The sequence below is a fragment of the Manis javanica genome, chromosome 10 (genome assembly GCF_040802235.1).
Source record: "Manis javanica isolate MJ-LG chromosome 10, MJ_LKY, whole genome shotgun sequence".
NCBI lineage: Eukaryota > Metazoa > Chordata > Mammalia > Pholidota > Manidae > Manis > Manis javanica.
In genome coordinates, this window is record NC_133165.1 from 47,170,838 (window position 1) to 47,191,752 (window position 20,915).

The 20,915-nt window shown below is 49.2% G+C and overlaps 1 protein-coding gene across 10 annotated transcripts in view; it reads right to left on the reverse strand.

Annotated features, from left to right (window-relative positions):
• Positions 1-20,915, reverse strand: part of KATNIP (katanin interacting protein) — a 223,100-nt gene that overhangs the window by 29,827 nt on the left and 172,358 nt on the right. For all 10 annotated transcript variants that reach the window (XM_073215370.1, XM_036992475.2, XM_036992477.2 and 7 more), the window contains 2 exons: positions 17,956-18,093; positions 3,571-4,447 (listed from right to left, as the gene is read on the reverse strand). In XM_073215370.1, the coding sequence (XP_073071471.1) occupies positions 3,571-4,447; positions 17,956-18,093 (1,015 nt within the window). The remainder of the gene's footprint in view (positions 1-3,570; positions 4,448-17,955; positions 18,094-20,915) is intronic.

Below are 20,915 nucleotides of genomic sequence, written 5' to 3' on the forward strand. Positions count from 1 at the left end.
AACCCAGGAGTTTCTTCCATCCTTTCCTCCAGGCATGAAGCTTAACATCTGGCAGAAGGAACTTCCCATACAGATCATCACGACTTCAGTTCATTGTGATTTGATTTCCACTGACTGAAATGAATGGCCTGGGCTGGTCTGCAAGTGCACAGAGGAGAGCACAAAATGTCACGTGTCAGGGACTCAGCCTCGGTGTCCGCCTGGGTGTGCAAGGCAGAACTTTGCAGTCATTCTCTCTCTGTTTTCTGACTTCTCCCCAAGACACACACTTGGGTTTTAACAGCATAGAGGTATAGACTTTCTCTTGGATCTCTCAGATATGACACGCTGGGGACCCATACTGCCCTTTTCCTGCAGTAGAACACACTACTCATTAGTCCTTGGGAGTTGGGGAGCTGCTGGCATCAGTGTTTTGTCCTGTCTTTGTTAATATTTCCTATCTACAAATCTGAATGGACAACAGAAAACTGCTGCTTTAATGTGCAGTCAACAGTCTGGGAGGGACCACTGATACGACATGACAGATGAAAGATTCAAAACTACTCCTTTGGGGAGAGTAACACGAACTACAAAGTTCTGAATTTAAGTTTATAAAAATCAATGGCACCACCATGAGGCATATGCTAATTGCTACTAAAATGGGAAATGGAAAAAATATCCTAGTGAGCTAGAACACAGCCACATTTATTACAGGTGAACAGCCCATCAGCCATAGCTGATTGGACAAAGAGTGGTCATCTGACCCACATTGGCCAATCAGCTTTTTCCCTGAGATTTGGGATTGGCTATTGGATCTAGATCTGGGAAACTATGTCAGTCTTGGGCTGCATGGCCATTTCCTGCTGTGTGTACAGAGCAGAGAGACCTGATCTCATGAGGAAGAGGGAGGAAAAGTGGACCTGCAGAGAATCAGAGGCAAGGCGCAGCAGCCCTGCGGATAGGGGGAAGCTTCCTTTGTGCCTGATGGCTTTCTGGTTCCTCTTTCCAAAACCATGTGATTAGCAGCTGTACTTTCTGCCTTTGGGGGTCCAGGAGCTCCTCAAGCATTCTCCAAATAACATCCCCTTTACTGCTCAAACTAGGCTGATGAGATTTCATTCCTCTGTGGCCAACTAACCCCTGATGGAGACATTTCCAAAATGCAGATGTCATTACAATGAAATTTTGCTGGACAAAGGGATTTCCAAGCTCTGTCTATGGTGACAACACAATTCCAGTCCCAAGGAAGAACTTTGGCAGTCATTCATTCTACAAGCATCACTGGAGGGCTCAGCCTGCACCTTTCCTGAAGGGCATGGCTATGGAATTTGGCTCTGTTTAATGGGTAATTTAAAATTTCTAAGAAACTTTCTTTTTTAGCATGACTGGCTTAACAAGCATTAAACCTCAAGGGCTTGGTTCTTAATGTGTCATTGAGCCAAGCAGTGAAATGCCTGGAAAGAAATTAAAGTGAGACAAAGTCTTCTGAATGTGGACAAGTTAGAACACCAGTCACCTCGGAACTCCCAGAGGTTCTGTGGGTCTGTTTACTAGAAAGGCTTAGAATTGCCTGGCACTCCTGGGGCAGGTGGTCAAGGACAGCTGCAGAAACAGAGCACCACATGGTAGTGGTTTGAAGCATGGATGCTGGAGCAGGACCACCTGAGTTCAAATCTTGCTCTAGCCCTAACTGCCTGTATGACCCAAGGAAAGTTATTTAAACCTCACATTTTCTTCATCTGTAAAATGGGGCTGGCATGAGGATTAAACGAATTTATTTGGGTAGTGTGCCTGGACGAGAGCCTGGCTTGGTGCACACGTGCCATGCATCCAGCTGCTTTTTCCCACTGTTCCTCCTCCACTGCAGAGGACCTGCCATGGGTCTGGGGTCTGGGGACCGCAGCACAGGGAACATTCAGTCCCTACCCTCGAAGACCTTCTCAGTTCTTTTCCACTCTGCTCTCCTCTCTGATACCCAGCCTCAGGGCTGAGTCTTGGTGGGGGTGGGAAGCAGCAATCTGTGAGCCTGTGGAGCCAGAAGGGAAGCTCTGCCTGGGAGAAGGGAGCCAGTCGCTCCTCTGGGAAGGCATTCAGAGCCTGAGGGATTCACTCTGGTGCCCTAACCACATTTCTAAGTGTAGACTTGGGCTGGGCGCAGATCTTCCGGGTCTACTAGACAACACTAGTGTAATGCTGATCTGATTCACTAAAACTAGAGGCACTGGCTTTGTATACAGATACACCAAGAGGCAGAGTCATAGTGTGGGGGTATGATGATGATAGTGATGATGGTAATAATAATAAACAGCAACAGCTAAACATCTGTTGGGTGCTCTTGTGTGTCAGGCACTGTGCTGGCATGTGTATGAGCTCACTGGATACTCCAGCACCCAGTGGGATGGGTATTATTTGCGTCATTTTACAGATGAGGAAACAGGCTCAGAGGGGTTTCAGAACTTGCCCACAGTGTAGGTTGGCAGTGGGAAGCCAGGATATGCGCCCAGGTAGTTTGACTCTAGGGCTTGTGCTCCTGTGCAGTACAGCATGAGGTTAAATTCAGAGGATCTGGGGTAAGCCCTGCGTTGGCAGGTCTGAGAGCTTTGTAGATGATAAAGGACATCAAGCTAGTGTTGAAATAAGGCTGCCATTTGCAGAGCACTTTCTACATGCCAGGCTCTGCTCACTATTTTGAAGTCATCGTCTTACTCATTCCTCACAACCCTGGGTTTGGGGGTGGGGATCCATTTCCATTTTACAGATGATGCTGAGGATCAGAAAGTTGAAGTGCCTGGTTCTGTAGGTCCTAGCCAGATCTACAAGTATCAAAGTATGGATTCAGATGGTTTGACTCCTAGTTGCTATGCTACATTCCTTCCTGGTAGTCAAATCTAACTGTAAATAATCAGAAACCCAGATAATTCTACAGGATTATCTCCCTCAGAGATAATCTACTGCAAAGTTCACAAAGCAGGTGAGTCCTGCCAGCAGATGTATTTTTTTTTTTGACCCACAGAGTGTATTGCTAGTGTTGAAGAAAAGAATATCCTCCATTTCTGATTTCCCTTGATAGAAGGAAAGGGGAGATGTGGAACATTGGTCTTGTTTTCCTGAATGCTAAAAAACACCTTGAGTGGAGTGGCAGCTGCCCCATTTAGCTGGGCTTGTGCTCCCCAGTTTGCCATAGTCCTCACCATCCCTAGTTGTGTTTCTGACACCCAGGAAGGGTCAACTGCTATTTATTATCACATGTGTTATTTTTCAAACAGTACTGTTAAGAATAAAGTGAAGTAATTAAGAGACCAATTTCTCTATCAGAAGTGGAATAACAAAGTCTAGATTGGAAAAGCATTGCCAGAAAAACGGGTAAAGAAAGATGTCTTGGTGGCCAATGACAAGCACAGCTATGAGTTTAACATACAAACTATCTTGCCCATTTTACTCATTGCCGCTGAGATAGTGAACGCATGCCCCCGTCATTGAGAAGAAGCCCTTTGCTTTGAGATGAAGAGACTGAGGTCCAGGGAGCAAATGGCTTCATGCCAACCAGCAGCCCTTGCTTGGGGATAACAGCACCTGAGTTCTTGGGCCTACCTCTGCTGGCTGGCTGGCCATCCCCAGGACCGCTGCCGAGGACATCCTTCCTTGGGCCTCTCCTCCCACTAGCAGGATGCTCCCTGTTGGAGGACCAGGTAAAGGTATCGAAGTCATCACTGCAGACTTTGGGGGTCATCTTCTGGGCTCTCTCCCGGACAAAGACATTCCAGCTGCTCACTCGCCCTTGCTCACACCTGGAAACTTTATCCCCAGCCTCCGTCTCTCCAGGACCCTCGCCAATGATGTCTTCTGATGGAAGCCTGTCTTTCCAGTCCAGTGGCTTCTCAGGACTCAGCCAAAGGGGTTTTGGCTTTCCGCCTCTCTGCTTCCTTCCTTTCCCTGTGGGGGAAGGTTGTAACCAGGATGGGGTTTTCCCTGGTGGCTCAGAGACTTTTCTGCCAGTGAGGTTTTCCAGCTGTTGAATCAGAGAGAGTTCCTGCTCAAGAGGAAAGCATTCCACAGGTGGAGAGGGGAGAGGGGCACCGGGCATGCCATCCATCGAAGCTGGGGCCACTAACAAGCTGAAATCTTCCTCTAACTTGGATAAATTGGCTTTCATGCAATCAGGAGTATTCATCCTTTCACTAAATAAGTTTCCTTGTGAAGAATCGTTCATTACTATTGCTCCAGCTGGCTGTGAGTACATGAGTCTGTGCTCCCTGTCCCCATCTGTGCCAGCCACCTTGTAGGCACCTCTGCTTTCCTCCTGGTGGGCATCAGTGGCATTCTCCATTCTCTCATTCTTCTCATTATTCAGGCACACCAAGATGCTCTGGTCAGGAGGGGCCTCTCCATCTCCTTTGTCTAACTTGCCATCAAAGATGAGGTTTTCGTTGACATAAAGCTTCACATTCTTGGCACCAATGTCAAGATTCTGAAAACACAAAATTTAACAAAATGAAGACATGTGGCATTGGACTGACATATCAACTTTTGGAAGTAGAAGATATGAGAGAACAATGTGGAATGCCAGAAAGGCAAGCTTTAAACCTACAACACCAGGGATGTTAAATAAGGCTTAGTTTCATTTCTGTGTGAACTGTTACATACTCTACAAATCAAAGGACTCTCACAAAAAGACAGCCTCAGTTGCTGTCTTGGTCATCATTACCTCCTGCTGGAACATTTGTAATAGCCTGCTAATTGGTTTCCATGCTTGCTGTCTCTTGTTACTTCAACCTCAACTTCACATTGCCACCAGAGTTAATTTTCTACAAAAGCAGATCTGGCCTGTCACTCCCCTTTGTGAAATCTTCCATGTTACTGCCTATATTGGCATTCTTCAACATATGGTTCCTCAGAAAAGCCTGACATGCACATAAAATGCAGACCCCCTGGGTTCTGTGGGTGTCATATTTTCATTGTCCTGAATGCAGAGCCTGAGACAAGAACTGAGTGCAGTAGCTTATCTGGGAGTTGCTCCCAAGAGGGAATGGGGAGAGTAAGATAGGGCAGGGGAACCCTCCAAAAGGTTTTTGAGCTGATCAATCCTGTAGCCAAGTGGGGCTCTACCTGCTGGAGTACTCTGAGGAACCAGTAGAATGCACCTCAGAAGCATCCCTCCGAAGGTGGGGGACTAGACTCCCTTGCTGTTGGAAGTGGCCTCTGGGGGCACTGACTCCCCACACAATGTGCACAAGCTGAGGCTCCGATGGCTTTGGGAAGAGGCCCTGAGCAGAAAGTCAAAGAGCATAGAATCACTGGAGGTGGTGCCCTGTCAGCTCACTAGGGACTGTCCCACCTCAGCTGAGGCTGCAATCAGAGGGGAGCCGAGGGCATGTGGTGTGGGTGCTGCACTTGTAACAGGTTCTCCAGATTATTCCTTTGCACATGGAAGGTGGAGAACCTCAGGTTGATAGAATGCTAAACCTGTCAGCATGACATAGCAATCTTCACAAAAGGGTCCCTGGCTGGCCTTTCTCTCTTCTCTTTCTCCCCTGGCACACACGTCCCTCTATCAGGTGGGTATTCAACACTTCCCCTCTCATGCTTAGAAACAAAATCATGCCTCCTCTTGATACTGCTGTATTTGTCCACTCCTCTTCTTAGCAAAACTTGTTTTTTTTAAGGTGTCATTGATATACACTCTTACGAAGGTTTCACATGAAAAACCAATGTGGTTACTACATTCACCCATATTATTGAGTCCCTCCCATACCCCATTGCAGTCACTGTCCATCAGTGTAGTAAGATGCCACAGTCACTACTTGTCTTCTCTGTGCTACACTGTCTTCCCCATGATCCCCCAACACCATGTGTACTAATCATAATACCCCTCAATCCCCTTCTCCCTCTCTCCCCTTTGTTAACCGCTAGTCCCTTCTTGGAGTTTGTGAGTCTTACAGCAAAACTTGTTTTTAAGAACAGCTGTATTGAGGAATAAGATGCCTACTTCATATAGTAAACTGTATGTATTTAAAGCATACAATTTGGTAAGTTTTAACACATGCATAGAGCCATGAAATCATCTCCACAATCAAGATAATGAACACATCCATCACCCTGAAAGTTTCCTTGTACTCCTTTGGAATCCTGTCCTCCCCCTTTCTCCATCTCCAGCATCTCCAGGCAACCACCCATCAGCTTTTGGTCACTACAGGTTAGTCTGCATTTCCTGGAAATTTTACATGAAAGGAATCAGCACTATCTCTGTACTCTTTTTGGCCTGGCTTCTTTCACTTGGCATTACTACTCTGAGATTCACCCATGTTGTGGGAATTAAGCTTTATTTCTTAAAGGAAAGGAGCAGTCCATAGCAGAGGTGCCTCCCCATTTGTCCCTCCATCTCCACAGCAGACTGTCTGAAAGTCACTGTCACCACTGCCCCCCCCTTCTCTCCGGGCCCTGCTCCGGTCAGGCCTTTGCCACCACCTCTACATCTCTACATGGAAGCCACCTTGCCAAGGGCACCAGTGCTGGAGTGACAACGTCCTCACTTGTTTCGGACAGTTCTGACTCCTGTTGCCCTGGTGTAATCATGGAGCCCTCTTCTCACTCCCCAAGCTGTCCTGGCTTAGACAGTAGATTTCAGGGTCCAGGGGGTTGCCAGACCTTCTGGGAAACTCTCAGTCCTCAGGTAGGGCAGCCCCTCAGCAGCAACTGTGTGCTGTTGGCCAGTCCTCCTCCATCGTGGATTTCCTTCCTCAGCTTCCGGGTCTCCCACTCCCCTCTGCAGTCATTCCCCTCAGCTGTGCCTTGCAAATTGGGCTGCCTGAGGGCTCAGCCTGGGCCTCCTGATTTCCCTGCCCTCTCACTCGCTGGTCTCATCCAAGCCTTGCTGGTGATACAATACAACCCTGTGTCGGTGACTGCTGATTATTTTGATCTCTGATCCTGAGCCCTCCACCAAGCCAAGGTACCCATTCTCTCTTTTCTGGATCTCTAACAGGCGCCTCAATCTAACATGCTCCAAACAGAATTCTTAGCTCACTTTTCCCATATCTAGTCTTTTCTCATCTGAAAAATAGTTCCACCATTCAACCAGCTGCCAAACCCTCAGAGTCCTCCTTGACTCCTCTTGTGCTCTCACTCCCGTATCCAGTCTGTCAGAAGTCCTGAGGATCCACCTCCAAAACCCCTCCCGAATCTGCCCTCTTCTCCCTGACTGAGCCGCTGCCGCCTAGCCCCAGCCATCATCATCTGACCCCAGACACCACCACAGCCTCCCAGTCGGTCTCTGCTGCCTCTCAGCACTATCATTGCACCCCCACCCAGAGCATACATGCATTTTCTACAAAGCAGCTGGTCTTTGTTTCTCTTAAAAAACAACTCATCAGATTATGGACAGCCCCTGTTCAAAGCTGCCCAGTGATTTCCTACTATACTGAGAATAAATGCCAGCTTCCTCCAGTGGCCCACTGGTTTACACCATCTGGTTTCTGCTGGCCCCTCTGGCGGCGGCTCCAATCACAGGTCCCCTCCCCCATCTGCTCCCGACTCACTGGTCTGAGGCTGCTCTGTGAATTCGCCAGGCTCATGCCCCCCTTGCGACCTGTGTGCACTTGCCTGGAGTGCTCTCCTCTAATTGCCTGTGAGGGTGGCTCCTTCTTGTCTTCAGGGTGATCTAGCTCCCTGGCCCTCTCTCCAGCACTGCCCAGTCCAGTCCTCTCTTTATCCTCTTGCCCAGTTTTATTTCCTTCCTGTCTCTGAAATGGGTCTTATTTACCAGCTGTTTGGCTTGGTTACTCTCTCCCCAACTTAAAGGTAAACTCCAAGACAGTAGAGGCCAATCTTGTCTAAGGGTCAGAAAGTACCTGACACATAGTAGGTACTCAAGAACGACTTTGGAATTAGTCATGAATAAACACAAGTATTTTCCTCCCAGGGTACCACACTGTTCTGTAATGATGTTCCAACAACAAACCAGATCAGACAGTGGTAGCCTGTTGGTTTCACCCCAGATCATATTCCATCTTGCTCTGGCTTCTGATCTGCTCTTGGGATATGGACCCTGAGACCCCAGAGGTGTCCTTCTATACTTATTTCCCCCGCTTAGCCTTCCTGAAGCTAGGTGAGTAAGCTCTAACTAAACTTCTAGTTCACCAAGTTATTGCCATGGAGGTTTCTGTAGCAGTTTAGAATGAGAATCGTCAAACCTGTGTTACACCACAGGAACTTGGCTTCAATCATCCAATTGCAGGATGGCAGGCTACTATTTGCCGACTGACAGAAAAGTCGATTCTCAAAGCACTCTTTCACATGTTTATATGGATGCGTTCTCTGTTCAGCAGAGGCACAGACCAAGTGCGTGCTGTGAATTAATCAGGAAATAGCTATTTGAGAAGGACAGCATGGGCAGCTTCAACAACTAGTTCCGCAAAATTACCACCATGGAAACATCTGGTGAGACAGAAACACTCTCATTTAAAAAGGTGGTGGTGTGGTGGGGAGGCCTTCTAGTGCAGCACAGTCAGGAGTTGGCCCCCTGGCTTACATAGTGAGATGTCTGGTTTCCAAAATGTGTTTGTCTCTGTTCTGTGAACAGTCTAAAGGACCATTTGACCACTGCCCCGCTCTCTCCAAGAAGTCTGACTGAGAGAGAACAGAAGGAGAGAAGTAGGCTGAGGCAGGGGTATCCACAGGAGCCAGGCTAGAGTAGAAACCACAGCGGGGGTTGAGGGTCTTGGGCAGCTGGGAGGCTCAAGCCCTGCCCAACGGTGCTTAAATCTGCAAAGTTTCTATACTCACAGGCCAAACAAGCCTTATCTGTGGGTGGATTTGGCCTGAGGATCACCACAGTGGGATCCTTGGTGGGGAACAAGCACTAGTAATTTTTGTAGGGGATCCAAGGGTAAAAATAAGAGGTGGCATTGTTCCCTGAAATACTTGGAGCAAAGTCCACAAGGTGGACACCAGGGCCTGTCTTATAGATGAAGAAACTGAGGCTCAGCCTTCCCTGAGGTCAGGCAGCCAGTGCGCAGTGAGCCACTCTGTCTGGCATGCCCGAGGTCTCATGCTGTCTCGCTTACAGTCACACTGGGCCCTGAAAGGACCTCAGCCTGGCCACTGGCAGAATCACCCACACCAGGTCTGAGCCCATGTCTATTTTTTACTGTTTCTGGGGACTAACCCTCTCATACCCCATCCCGGCTCCTTCCCCACTCCCCAGAGCACTCACTGGAGTGCAGGCTCCTGTCCTTCCAGACATTTTCTACGTATTTATGCACAATACTGATGTAACCGACATCACACCTCAAGGACGCAGTTAGAAGCTGTGTGAGATGCACGTGTGCACTGGGGCGAAAACAAGGGTGAGGATTTTGCAGGACCACATTCCCTGGTGTCTTCTCTGAAAGCTCTGTATAAGGGGTGTTTTGGGGAATGGATCCAGAGAGACAATGTCTCATTCGGAAAGAGCCAGCCTGCTTCCTCTTTTCCAATAGTCCTGGTTCCTCCTTTGTTCCGGCTTCCAAGAAGTCCTAGCTGAAATTCTCCCTTAACCTCTGTGTGCATGTGCATGTGTGTGTACTCGTTTCTTTCATGCTAATACTTTCTTCCTTGTTTAACTGTCTTTATTGTTGTGCTTTTTGTTGATGCTGCCTCCAACCTCTCCTGCAATGGAATTTCAAAAGTACACTTTGAGACGCTGTGGCCGGCATGTGGTTAACGGGAGCTTATTTCCTAGTCTACATCCTGACTTTATTGTCTTCCTTTACAGTTGACAAGAACCAGCCATGTTGAGGCTGTAATGCATTTTAATACAATATTAATATTATTTTGATATAAGTAATTTAATTGACTGGCAAGGCCACTTTCCTCCCTAACCTGGCATTGAATGACATGTTTCTTCCAATGAGCACATAAACTGTCCAGCAAAGATTAATGGTGGTGCAGTCCCATTACGACAGCAGCCCGTGCAGAGGTGTGGGCATCTGTACTCCCCCAGTACTGCCCCAGAGACAAACACCTGCTCTGAGCACAGCTGACATAACCCAGAGAGGAACATGTGTTGCCCAACATTGGCTAGGCCTAATGCCGAATGCCAGGGAGGGTCCATTAAAGCACATGCTTCCTTGGACTGGACTCACACCTGCAGTCATACCAGATGAACTCATCATGCACAGTCCATACTGAAGGCACACCACACTCCAGGGGTTTGTCATGAACTAAGCGCTATGGGTTGACTGGGACGGGGCTTACCCTGACTGTAGGTTTATCAGAATGGGGACCTTTGTGGAGTAAGCTGCTAGTGCCCGAAAACCCAGCATGCGGGCTTCAGGACCCGGCTCAGAGTTGACTCCTCCAGGGAGCCCCTGGTGCTCCCTCTCTGCCCCTACTCCCCTCCTCCAGTTGAGTTCAGGGTCCTCCTCCAGGCTCCCAGAGCTGGGCTTGCAATCTGGACCCTCACCTACTACTTGGTGAGTATCCGCATGTGCACACTTGTCCTCACTGGGATGCCAGACTTTCAAGGGTGAGAAATGGACCTATTTCTATCTATCTTGAGGCCTATAGCTCTGGGAACTAAACTTGCTCCTTCCTGGAATACCTGCACTTGAATATTTTATGGGGAGGAGACCTCAATGGCCCTTTACATGTCCCTCGGGAGTAAGACCAGTGAAAAACCATTCTTTATAATGTGGAAACTTGAAGAAGATGGTGGGACAGTATAAAATTTAACAAGCACCTATGACATGCTGGGCTCTGGACCAGCCACTCCCACCCTCCCAACATCACAGGCTCAGAGGATGACGGAGATGGATGGAACCTGAAGACTGTGTCACTAACTGGCAGCTCTCTGGCCAAATCTATGCTGGCCTGGCCCAAAGAGCAGTTAAAATATTCAGAACCAGTTGATAATATCTAAAAATTTAGAGCTTTTGCATTACCAACATGTATTTCTGGCCTCTCTTAAAAATGTAGGCCATCTGGCATTATGGGGCTGGTGCTGAAGTACATAGTGATGGCTGCCCTAGGCAGGGTGTGGCTCTCCAATGACCCTGTGATGGGTCTACCATGTGAACGACTGGTAGTTATGTGACCACTAGTAACTTGCTCTGCTTTTCTGCACTTCAGTTTCCCCATCTGTAGAATGGAGCTGCTCGTTGTAGTACCAATCTCATAGGACTGCTGTGAGGAATAAATGAGCTGATGTATATAAAGTCCTTTAACTACCTCCTGGCACATAATACGTGCTCCAGAAATGTCTTGTACCCAGTCTACTGCCTGGATGTATGTATCTGCCAAGGCTGGCTGCTCAGAGCTAGTGTGGCCTGGAGACTTCCTGCTTCCCTAAGGCCCAGTGCAGCAATCCCCCCTGTTCCTAGCAGAGGCTGGCAGCAGGCACAAGAGGAACCCCCTCTACTCTAGGGTGGGGCACAGAATTACTCTTGCTGCTTTAGGTCAGGATTTCCTTAGATATGGGCTAAGGCCCCAACATGCAGTTCTTGTAATTTTATTCAATCAAATACATACCATATGCAGGCCTTTCAGGGTCTTGGCCTGTGTGGGATGCAGAAGATGCAAGCAATGTTACTCTCCGTAAGGAGTTCAGGACAGTCTGTATATTAAGTGTTCACAGACTCAAATGCTTGCAGCACCACAGCCACGGGGGGTGCAGGGACTATGGTGAACTGCCAAACACACATCTGCAAGTCCCAAGGGGGCAGGAGCCCCTCGGCTCCAGCCAGTGGACACCATGTAGGGAACGTTGCCACATGATTCACAAGCTGTATAACACTGTGTGGGCCAAATAGAGCACACCTGCAAGATAGGTTTGGCTGGAAGGCACCAGTTTGGGACATCAGAGACTCAGGAAACTGAGGAACACCCTAGGGAAGCATGTACTTGGTGACTGGAAGGGTGCGGCTGGATACCACCAGAAGGGGCCCGGTAGGCGAGGGGTATGCAGAGGACTTGTGCATGAAGAGAGACAAGCAGAACCTTGACACTTCCAGAGGTAGGGTTTGTAATAAGATGGGCTAGGTGGTCCAGGTGCTGGGAATGGCAGGGGCAGAGGCACAAGGGAGAGAAGAGCTGTACAGGGATTAGGAGGAAATACAAGTTGCATAATAGAAAAGCCAGAGAGCTTGTTTTGGCTTGTTTGGCATTAGGACCAACACTCATGCATGCAGGAGAGCATCACAAATGGGAGAGGTGATGTGTTCCTCACACATGTGCCACTGTGCTGGGGAGATGAGTGGGAGTGGCAAGGACACGGTGCTGTGATTCAGCTCTGTCAAAGCTCCTGGGCATGGATGTGGCCTGGCGTTGCCAGAAATTCATTTCTCAATAAAAGTTAAAAATCCTTATTTTCATGTAAAATCTTCCATATTTTAAATGTTGACAATTAATTCAAAGGATTTGAACCATGTGAACCAGTCGCAGTCTGTCTGTGAGCTGCCTTGGGGTGCTGGGGCCCAGCCTCTGAGTGACATCACAGCCTTCTTCCCAGAATGCACAGGGAAGCACGTGGTGGCAAAGCACTGTGGCCGCACCCCTGAGGCATTCTGCAGCTGTGAGGCCCTCAGCTCATCCTGCCTCACTGTGCTGGGCCCAGTGAGCTGGGGTTTGCTGTTTGAGTCCCCAGGGCCTTCCTGACCGGGTCTGAGTTCACAGGGGCAGACACTGTGTGTGATTCCCGGCCCTGGCACAAGCCCAAGTGTGGAGTGATTGATAAGCCTCTGCTGATGAGATGAAGGGACTGAGAGGGTGAGTGAGTGGAGGGGGAGATGGGTGAGGCCAGTGCCTGTGGTGATGAGTCTTGCACTGGTGCAGCAGGTGGAAGTGGGAAAGGAGAAGCCGGCTGTGGAAGGAGACAGTTTTGGCAATGGAAATGGTAGGACTTGGAGATAACCAGCAGTGAGGGGCACGTGGAGGAGAGGGGCCAAAGGTGGGAGGCAGGGCTGCGGTAGACAGCAAAACTAAGTCAGCTGGACCTGGGCTTGGGTATGCCGGGTTGGAGTGTCAGTGTACTGTTGGGCAGAAATGCCAAAGAAAAGTACCTGGTGGCCAGGAGAGAAGCTTGGTTTAGAAGTTAAGACTTGGGGATGGTTTAGATTTGGGAGCTGATAAGTAAATTCAACAACATGTGACTTCTGTATTCTCAGATAAAAAGAAAAAGGACTGGATTTGGGTACCATTTTCTATTTTCCCTGGTGTTTTCCCCTTCTTTTGGAGACAGCACCTCAACTTTCCATTGGAAATCCACCCTCTTTCCATCCACCTCACTTCATGTGGATAATGCAGGGCCCACCCCAGGTTGCAACCCAGCCCTGGCTAGAGTTTGCATGGGACACTCTCCTTTTTGCAAGGGCTGCTGAAATAGCAAGCCTGAGTCCATCAGGGACCACCACTTGGGACCCAAGGATGAAGCAAGCCCACCCAGAGAAGAGCATATACTATGCTATATATTTGAAAGTTGCTAAGAGAACAGATCTTAAAAAGTCTCATCACAAGAAGAAACTTTTTTTTAACTATGGTGATGGGTGTTTACTATACTTTTATTTATAGGAAACATTTTATAATATACACATATCAGATCATTATGTTGTACATCTGAAATGAATGCACTGTTATATGCCAATTATATCTCAATTAAAAATAAAATAAACCACAGTTTCTTAGTTGCACTAGCCACATTTCAAGCTCTCAACAGCCACCTGTGGCTAGTGACTACTTACTGGACAGGGCAGAGAGAGCACATTAGTATCACTACAGAAAGTTCTACTGGGCAGTGCTGGCCTAGGCATGTCACAGAAATATACCACTGGGGAAATCTAACATTCATTCATAATGAGCACCATTTCTGTGTATAAATATACCCCTGGGTGCCTGTCCTACCTCCCTCACTGCTGTGACCAGACTGGAGGTGTCATCTGAACAGTCATGTTATGGTTGATATGGTGGTGATAATGTGCTGTTTCTACTGAAAGGTGGGACCACGTAACAGGTAACTAATATGCTTGTTGTGAAGGAAAACAGATGGCCTGTGGGGAGCTGCTAGAAGCCCACCTTTTGGGTGGGTTTTACATACTATAGAAGGGAGACTGTTGGTTCCTTCCTCCCAACAGATGTCACTCTGCAGGGGAAATGGCGCTGAAAAAAAACAGAGAAAAACAGACTTCACGTTCCCTCCCCAGCTCTGTCCCTTACAACTCACTATCTGAAGAACATCAAAAAATGTGACAAATGTGTTACCATATCCTCCTCCTGAGCCCAAGGCAGACATCACTAATCAACCACACCCTCTCCTTGATGAACCAGAAGGAAGGTTCCAGATTCTTCTCAAGATAGCATTCCAGGCAGCGATTTCCTAGCAGAGCTGGCAAAAGAGATAGTCTCTCTGCCCCGTGGGATCTCCAAGGTGGGGACTGAGAACACCCACCTTGCAGGATTGTCAGGGGTTAAGAGAGATGATTCATTTGTTCAGTTATTTGCTCATGCATCAAATATTTATTGAATGCCTACTGGGTGCCTCACGCCTGCCTGATGCACACAACACTGGATAAATGGCAGTTGTGACAAGGACAGACAGATGTGTGCTGCCTTACATGGGTCTGCATGGATGGATTCCAGTTTCTGTGCCCTTACCTTCCCCTGAAGTGCCCCGCTCTGGGCCAGCTCACAGTCATAGCATCACCTAATGAGGGGGAAAGGAGTCCATAAAGTGAGCCTGAGGATTTAACAGGCAGCACATTTTCCAACGAAAGAGACTCTGTTTTCTAGCACCTTCCTTTCCTCTGTTCTAAATAAGTCTTCACTGGGTTAGCTACTCACATTTAACTTTTCTTCCTTGGATGCCCATACACAAAACACTGTATTAACAAGCTGTGTCTACCAAGCTCAGCTATATTTCCTATAAACTCTCATTTTATCTCCTCTAAAACACACAGTAATAGCATTCTCTGGAGAATATTAAATCAAGCCAACCTGCAGCTGCATTTGTTTGTGCTTTCTGCCCCTGGTAAATTCTGGCAGCAGATGGGTGTGCATTACATAAGCAGTGGCCCTGCCAGGGACTGCAGTCCTCCACACTCTGCTCTGTGTGCTGGAAATTCCTCAGGTCCCTAATCCTGGCAGCCAGTGGACTGGTTCCCCGAGGTACCCGCCACGATACCCTGACGTCCTGCCCCTTTGTTACTCTTAGGGCACAGGGGAGGCTGAGGAATGGTGAAGAAAGGCAGGCCTCAGCCAAAAGGACGAAGATTATCTTCTCAGTAATCCAGCACAGAAAATCCACTTTTCTTGGCCTGAGATCTATATTCAATAACAGGGCCAAGCTACAGGGCCTGGGCTTGAACACCCAGCACTGTTCCATACCCATTCCGGGAGACGCTGATGACCACCTGTCAGGAAGTGCCTAGTGGACTCGGGAAGGAGGACTTGGCCCAGATGCTGGGGGTGCCCAGCCCTGAGGCGCACAAGGGCCCAGGGCCTGCTGCCCTGGGGAAGGGCAGGCTGACACACCCACAGAAACCTCCTCTCTTATTCCAATGCTTTGGACTTTCTTTCAAATTTCAACCTTCTTTGCTTGTTGCTCTTTTAGCAACTTTCAAATATACAGTATAGTATATGCTCTTCTCTGTGTGGGCTTGCCTGTCATTTCTCTGAGGCAGTGTCATGCATGAACAGAGCCAACCGGGACTGTGTCTGTCGTGTTAGCCTCCAGGTCCCCAGAGCCTAGCAGATGTTTATGTGGGAGCCAGACAGCTGGGTGGGTGGGTGGGAGAATAATCAGGAGGAAGTACAGAAAGGGAGGACGGGCCGGAGGCGGCGGCAGGGGCTCTCCTGGACCTGACTCCCAGCTCTGCCCTTAATCTACAGCATGGCCTGCACATATGCCCTAAGTGCCCTTAACCTCAGTCTCCTCTGGGTCCAAAGGGTAAGATGCTACTTATGGGTTCTTTGAACTCAGTCATTCACTTGACAACCATGTATTTCTACACTGAGCAGAGCAGTGGTGGAGACGACTTAGGCCCTGCTCCCATGATGCCCACATGCTGTGGGGGAGGCAGGTGTCCGCCTGGGTACAGGGGGGATGGGACATGTTCACGAGGCTCAGAAATAGCACAAGGGCCAGGGGGTCCAGGCCAGCTTCCTGGAGGAAGCAATGCCTGGTTTTCCTGGAATTCAAGGCAGAGGTGGGCATTTGGAGTAGAGTGAGATGGGAGGGGCTGGGGCTAAAGGTGCAGCTCCCATGGAGGGTGGTGGACAGCCACAGCAGCTTGCATTCGAGTGGGACATGAGAAGAGGTGGGTGCTGAGGGCACATGGGGATTATGGAGCTCTGATGTCACACTCAGGGCCAAGACCTGGATGCCCTGGGTCAAGGGGGCGCCTCTCCAGGTTTGAAGCAGCAGAGAATCATGATCAGACCTCCCAGTGGCTGCTAGAGACAGACGAGAGGCCTGGGCCCAGAGACACGGAGAGCAAGGAAGAGGCTGTACTGGTCCGTGCCTCTGTCAGCACATACAGTTTCCTCCAGCTGGTACACCCTTTCTCTTTTTCTGCCTCGGCTCAGTGCTGCTATCTCTTTCTACTACAGCTCAGGTGTGCAGCCCTTCCAAGTGCCTTCCCTCACCTCTTCCAGCCTGAGGCAGGCTCCCTCCTCCATGCTTGCAGTCTGGGCAGGCCAACTCCAGCCCAAAGATGAGTTTGCTTTGAACTGTATGGTGCTTTCAAAAGAATTTAAATTAACTATTGACATGAACAAATCTGACAGGCTCATATCAAAATCCAGATTCCCAGATTCCTAGGAATGTTCAGAAGATCTAGCAGCCCTGGTTCCTATGCAGCAACCATTAGCTAATGCTGAAAAGTGGCCTTCCCTTTATCCGGGGGTATGTGCTTGCCAGTCTGCCATACTTCCCACCATGCCCTAGTGTCTCTCTAACAAGACAGAGGCTGAGGAGCAGTTCCCATTTGTCATCTCACCTGTACTTTTGCTTCCCTGATAGCCGATTCTCAGATAGAGCAAAGTACAACGATCGCTGTCCCCATGTCTGCGGGGCCCCTGTCCTCCTCACCCATTGAGTTCCCTGTTGAGTCCCAGTGGCTTGTTTGAAACATTGCTGCTCTGGGGTCACCTTTATAAGGCTTTCAGCACACTGCATTACATGTCTACATTTACTTGTCTGCCAGCTTTTAGACAGAGAGCACCTCCAGGGCATGGGCTGTGTCTTTTACATCGGCGTCCTCAGAATTGATCAGGAAGCCTGATGGCACCTAGTATGTGCTCAATAACCAATGCTGAAGGAAGGAGTAAATGCAAATGAATATATGAAAAAGCAGTTCAGTGGAGAATGAAAGGATGAGGGCCCGGGTGTAGGCTAGAAGTGGTGTGAGGGTAGAAGGTGGGGGGAAGGGATCTGAAACCAGAGCGGCAGAGGTGCAGAGAGGTTAAGAGCCTGGCTGTTCAGAGTAGGTCACCCACCAGGAGCACTGGCACACCCGGTAGCTGGTCAGACACTCAGAGTCTTGAGCCCTGCCATAGACCTGCTGAGTTAGACCTATATTTTCGCTGGATTCCAGGTGAGTCATTGTGGATTAAAGTTTGAGAAGTACTGGCTGAGTGAATGGGCCTGGAGCCCAACTGCATAGGTTCAAATTCTCACTCTGACACTTGCTGGCTATGTGGCTTGGGGCATGTTACACAACCTCTCTGTGTGTCTGTTCCCTTATCCATTAAATTGAGCCTCAGTTCCATGTTTTTCCCTTTCCCCCAAAGGGTGGCCTGATTTCACTTCCCAAACCTTCCACTTGAGACTCTGCCCTGGTGGCTCTAACAGTGCAGTGTGGAATCCCCCAGCACGTACTTGCTACACCTGGGAGGAAGGGCAGCAGGGACCCCTTGTACCCATTCTGCAACTTCAGAAATCAGGCTCTTGGATAGTGCCAAGTGCTTCCATCAGTCAGATGCCCAGCGAGGAATCAGCCTGTTACTCACCCCATCAGCTGCCCAGTAATTCCAAACCTTGATCTTGGACAGACCAAAGTCATGCAGCTGTCTTGTGTTGCGGATCACAAAGAAGAGCTGGAGTGGTGGGTGGAAGGTGCACGTCCACAGAGAGAGGTCTTCCTTGCTCTGAAACACCAGCAGGAAAGCCAAGTCGTTAGCACATTTCTGCCTCTCCCCAAAGTAAATGGGCAGTGAGGGAAAACCAGGAAAGGGGAGGGACGAGGCAGGAAGCCAGGCCACCATCTGGGTCTAATCCAGGGTGGGGTCCCAGACCTTATCCAGGCTGGACTGCACTTTTGGCAGGTTCTGACCCTTGCCCCTGGCACCAAGTTGCCACATGGGCCCCTCTGCTCTGCCATGCAGACTGAATTTATATGCAGTGGGCTTAATTTCAATCATCTTAATCTGCTTTGGGGAGAACACTGGGGATGGGGAGAGAGACTAGAAGGAGGGCCACTGGAAGGAAAAGAGGCACCATTTGCACTATGTGATGAAGATGGCTGACAAAGCCTTTGTTTTCCCTTTTAAAACCCTACGGAATTAAAAAATTTTTAAATAGAAAAGAAAGAAACAGGCTCAGGCATTTGTTGAGTCAGAGCCATGGCACTGGGTCTTGGGATTCAGTCTGCTCCCTTTCAGGGTTTCCAAGCCATAGGACCTCCCCGTGCAGCTTTAGCCTGCCAACGAGGCTGCCAAAGCTGCTCTCAAGGCCAGAGGGGCGAGAGGAGGGAGGCATGTATCATTTGATTTTGCACCAATGCAACTGCACGTCATGGGTACTTTGGATGCAGATGGAAAAAGCCCAATCGGGGGACTTCTCTCAACTCCAGGGCCTCCTCTTTCATCTCTTCGGATACCTCTTGGACTCTGGACAAAACTCACAGCTTTTTCTCAAACACCTGCATGCCAGCTTGGCCTCTGGGCCTTTGCATAGGCTGGGCCTCTCCATGCAATGCTATAGCCCTTCTCACCCTGAGGGATGGAGCTCAAATAAATCTGCTGTCACCCAACTGTCACCTCTTCCCTGGACATCATCACTCTCTCCTTCAGGTGCCCACAGTCACCTGTGATGCCTGAGGTTAGCATTTACTCAGGGTCCCATGATTACCTGTTTTCATGTCCATAATACCTCCATCACTGAGCTGTGAGCTCTTAAAGGGAAGTGGCCAAGCCCAGTTCATTCCAGAGCCCTTAGCATTCAGCACAGTTCCTGGGCACACAGTTAAACACCCACCAAAAGTCTTTGTTGAATGAATAAATGAATGGATAAATGAGACTTACCTCCTAATATCTGTCCTCTCATTGAAACTTTATAGAGAAGGGCTTGTAAACTGATCTGATCTGCAGAAATATTTTGTTTGGCTCATGAAGTGTCAAATTTGCTGCCAGCACTTAAAGATGGGGTAGCTCTGGGGGAGGAGCACTTCCCCTCCTCCCATAGAGCCATATTTCTGACTTGTCTGTAGCCTGGGAAAGTAAAGGAACATGGGGCCCCCATGCCAGGGTAGGTGCTCTCCTGTGCCCCAGTCCCCACCACTCCTTACTGTTTTACAACCACGTCACTTCCCTGGCTACACCTCTGCCTGGCTCCTGCAGGCATTTTGCTTTAAGATTCCAGCTCCTGGCAAGTTTCATCTGCCCGTGCTACCACATCTCTGACACTGGCTGCACTTGTCCATTTTATCTAAAAGGAGCAGTGCCCTGTATTTGACATCTCCACAGACTCCTGTCACCAGAACTGTGCCTGCTACTTGACAGAGCCAGGGAAGGAGGAGAGTGGCTGACTCTGGGGTTTTGCTGTCCCCTAGGAGAGACCCAGGCTCCAGCTGCGGGAGAAAACAAAGGAGGCTTGTTCCAGTGACAATGGTGCCTTTCAGGAGGGAGGAGGTGGCTTTTGTTAAGGGGGAGAGATGAGTTCAAGGGGTTCTCACTTGTTTTGGCAAGTTTCTCAAGCTCTGTAAGAACTTTCAGTGCTCTGGGCAGCTGTGAGGGGTCCAGATACCACATCTCAAAATCCAGTGGGTGACACTCATTACTTCCCCAAAATAGGGCCTAAAATGGGTCACTGTGGCTGCTTGACAAAGGAAGAGACTGAAGGCTGCCCCTTAACATGGGTGAGGAGACTGGACTTGATTTCCTCTCACATTCCTGTCAGCAGGAGGGATAACAGGAGAGCTAAGTGGGATCATTGTATTCAAGGTCAAAGAACATTAACCTGCAGGTAACTTGGGGCAGCATGAGCAACCGAGCCTTCCAATGTGCTCCTCACATAGGCAGTGGCTCCAAGTGGAAGCCTGACGGGAAGGTGCTGGGGGCCGACCTGAGGCACGCTGGGTAAACCCCCAGGTGCCAGGCCAGCAGGAGAGCATCTGCGGCGCCTGCCCACCCTGCCCATCGCAGGTGGTAACAGAGATGGCAGCTTTGCTCTGCCAGCTTTTACCACGCTTGGGTCTCTCAAAGTGACTATTGCTCTAGTGCCTGCGTCCCTGGAGGAAGACCAGCACTCAGTAAGGGGGGTGGTTTGTCCAAGTGGTGGAGTGAGGACTGAAACCTCATGAATTAATCTGTCTTAGTTTGGATTCTCCCAGAATCAGACCCTGAGGCAAAGATTCCAGTGTAAGGAGTTTATTTAGGCAGTGAAGGAAACACCAGCTGGAGCATGGGGAAGTGAGGGAAGAAAAGGTACTCCATAGAGTCAGTTACCAAGCTAGCCCCTCCTGTGGACATCTGCAGCTCAATGCCACCAGGAAACCCAGGAGCTAGTGTGGAACAGGCTTGACAGTGACCATCTGCAGGACAAGGGAGCTGGGGTATTTGCACCCTCGTTCCCATCAGTGTAGGTTGATGGCTGCTCCGGGGCTCAATTTCCCCCCAGTTGGGGCCTGCTACCCAGGTGGCAAAGTAGGCCCTGGAGCCAGAGAAAAAATCCTCCATTGGAGAATTATTGG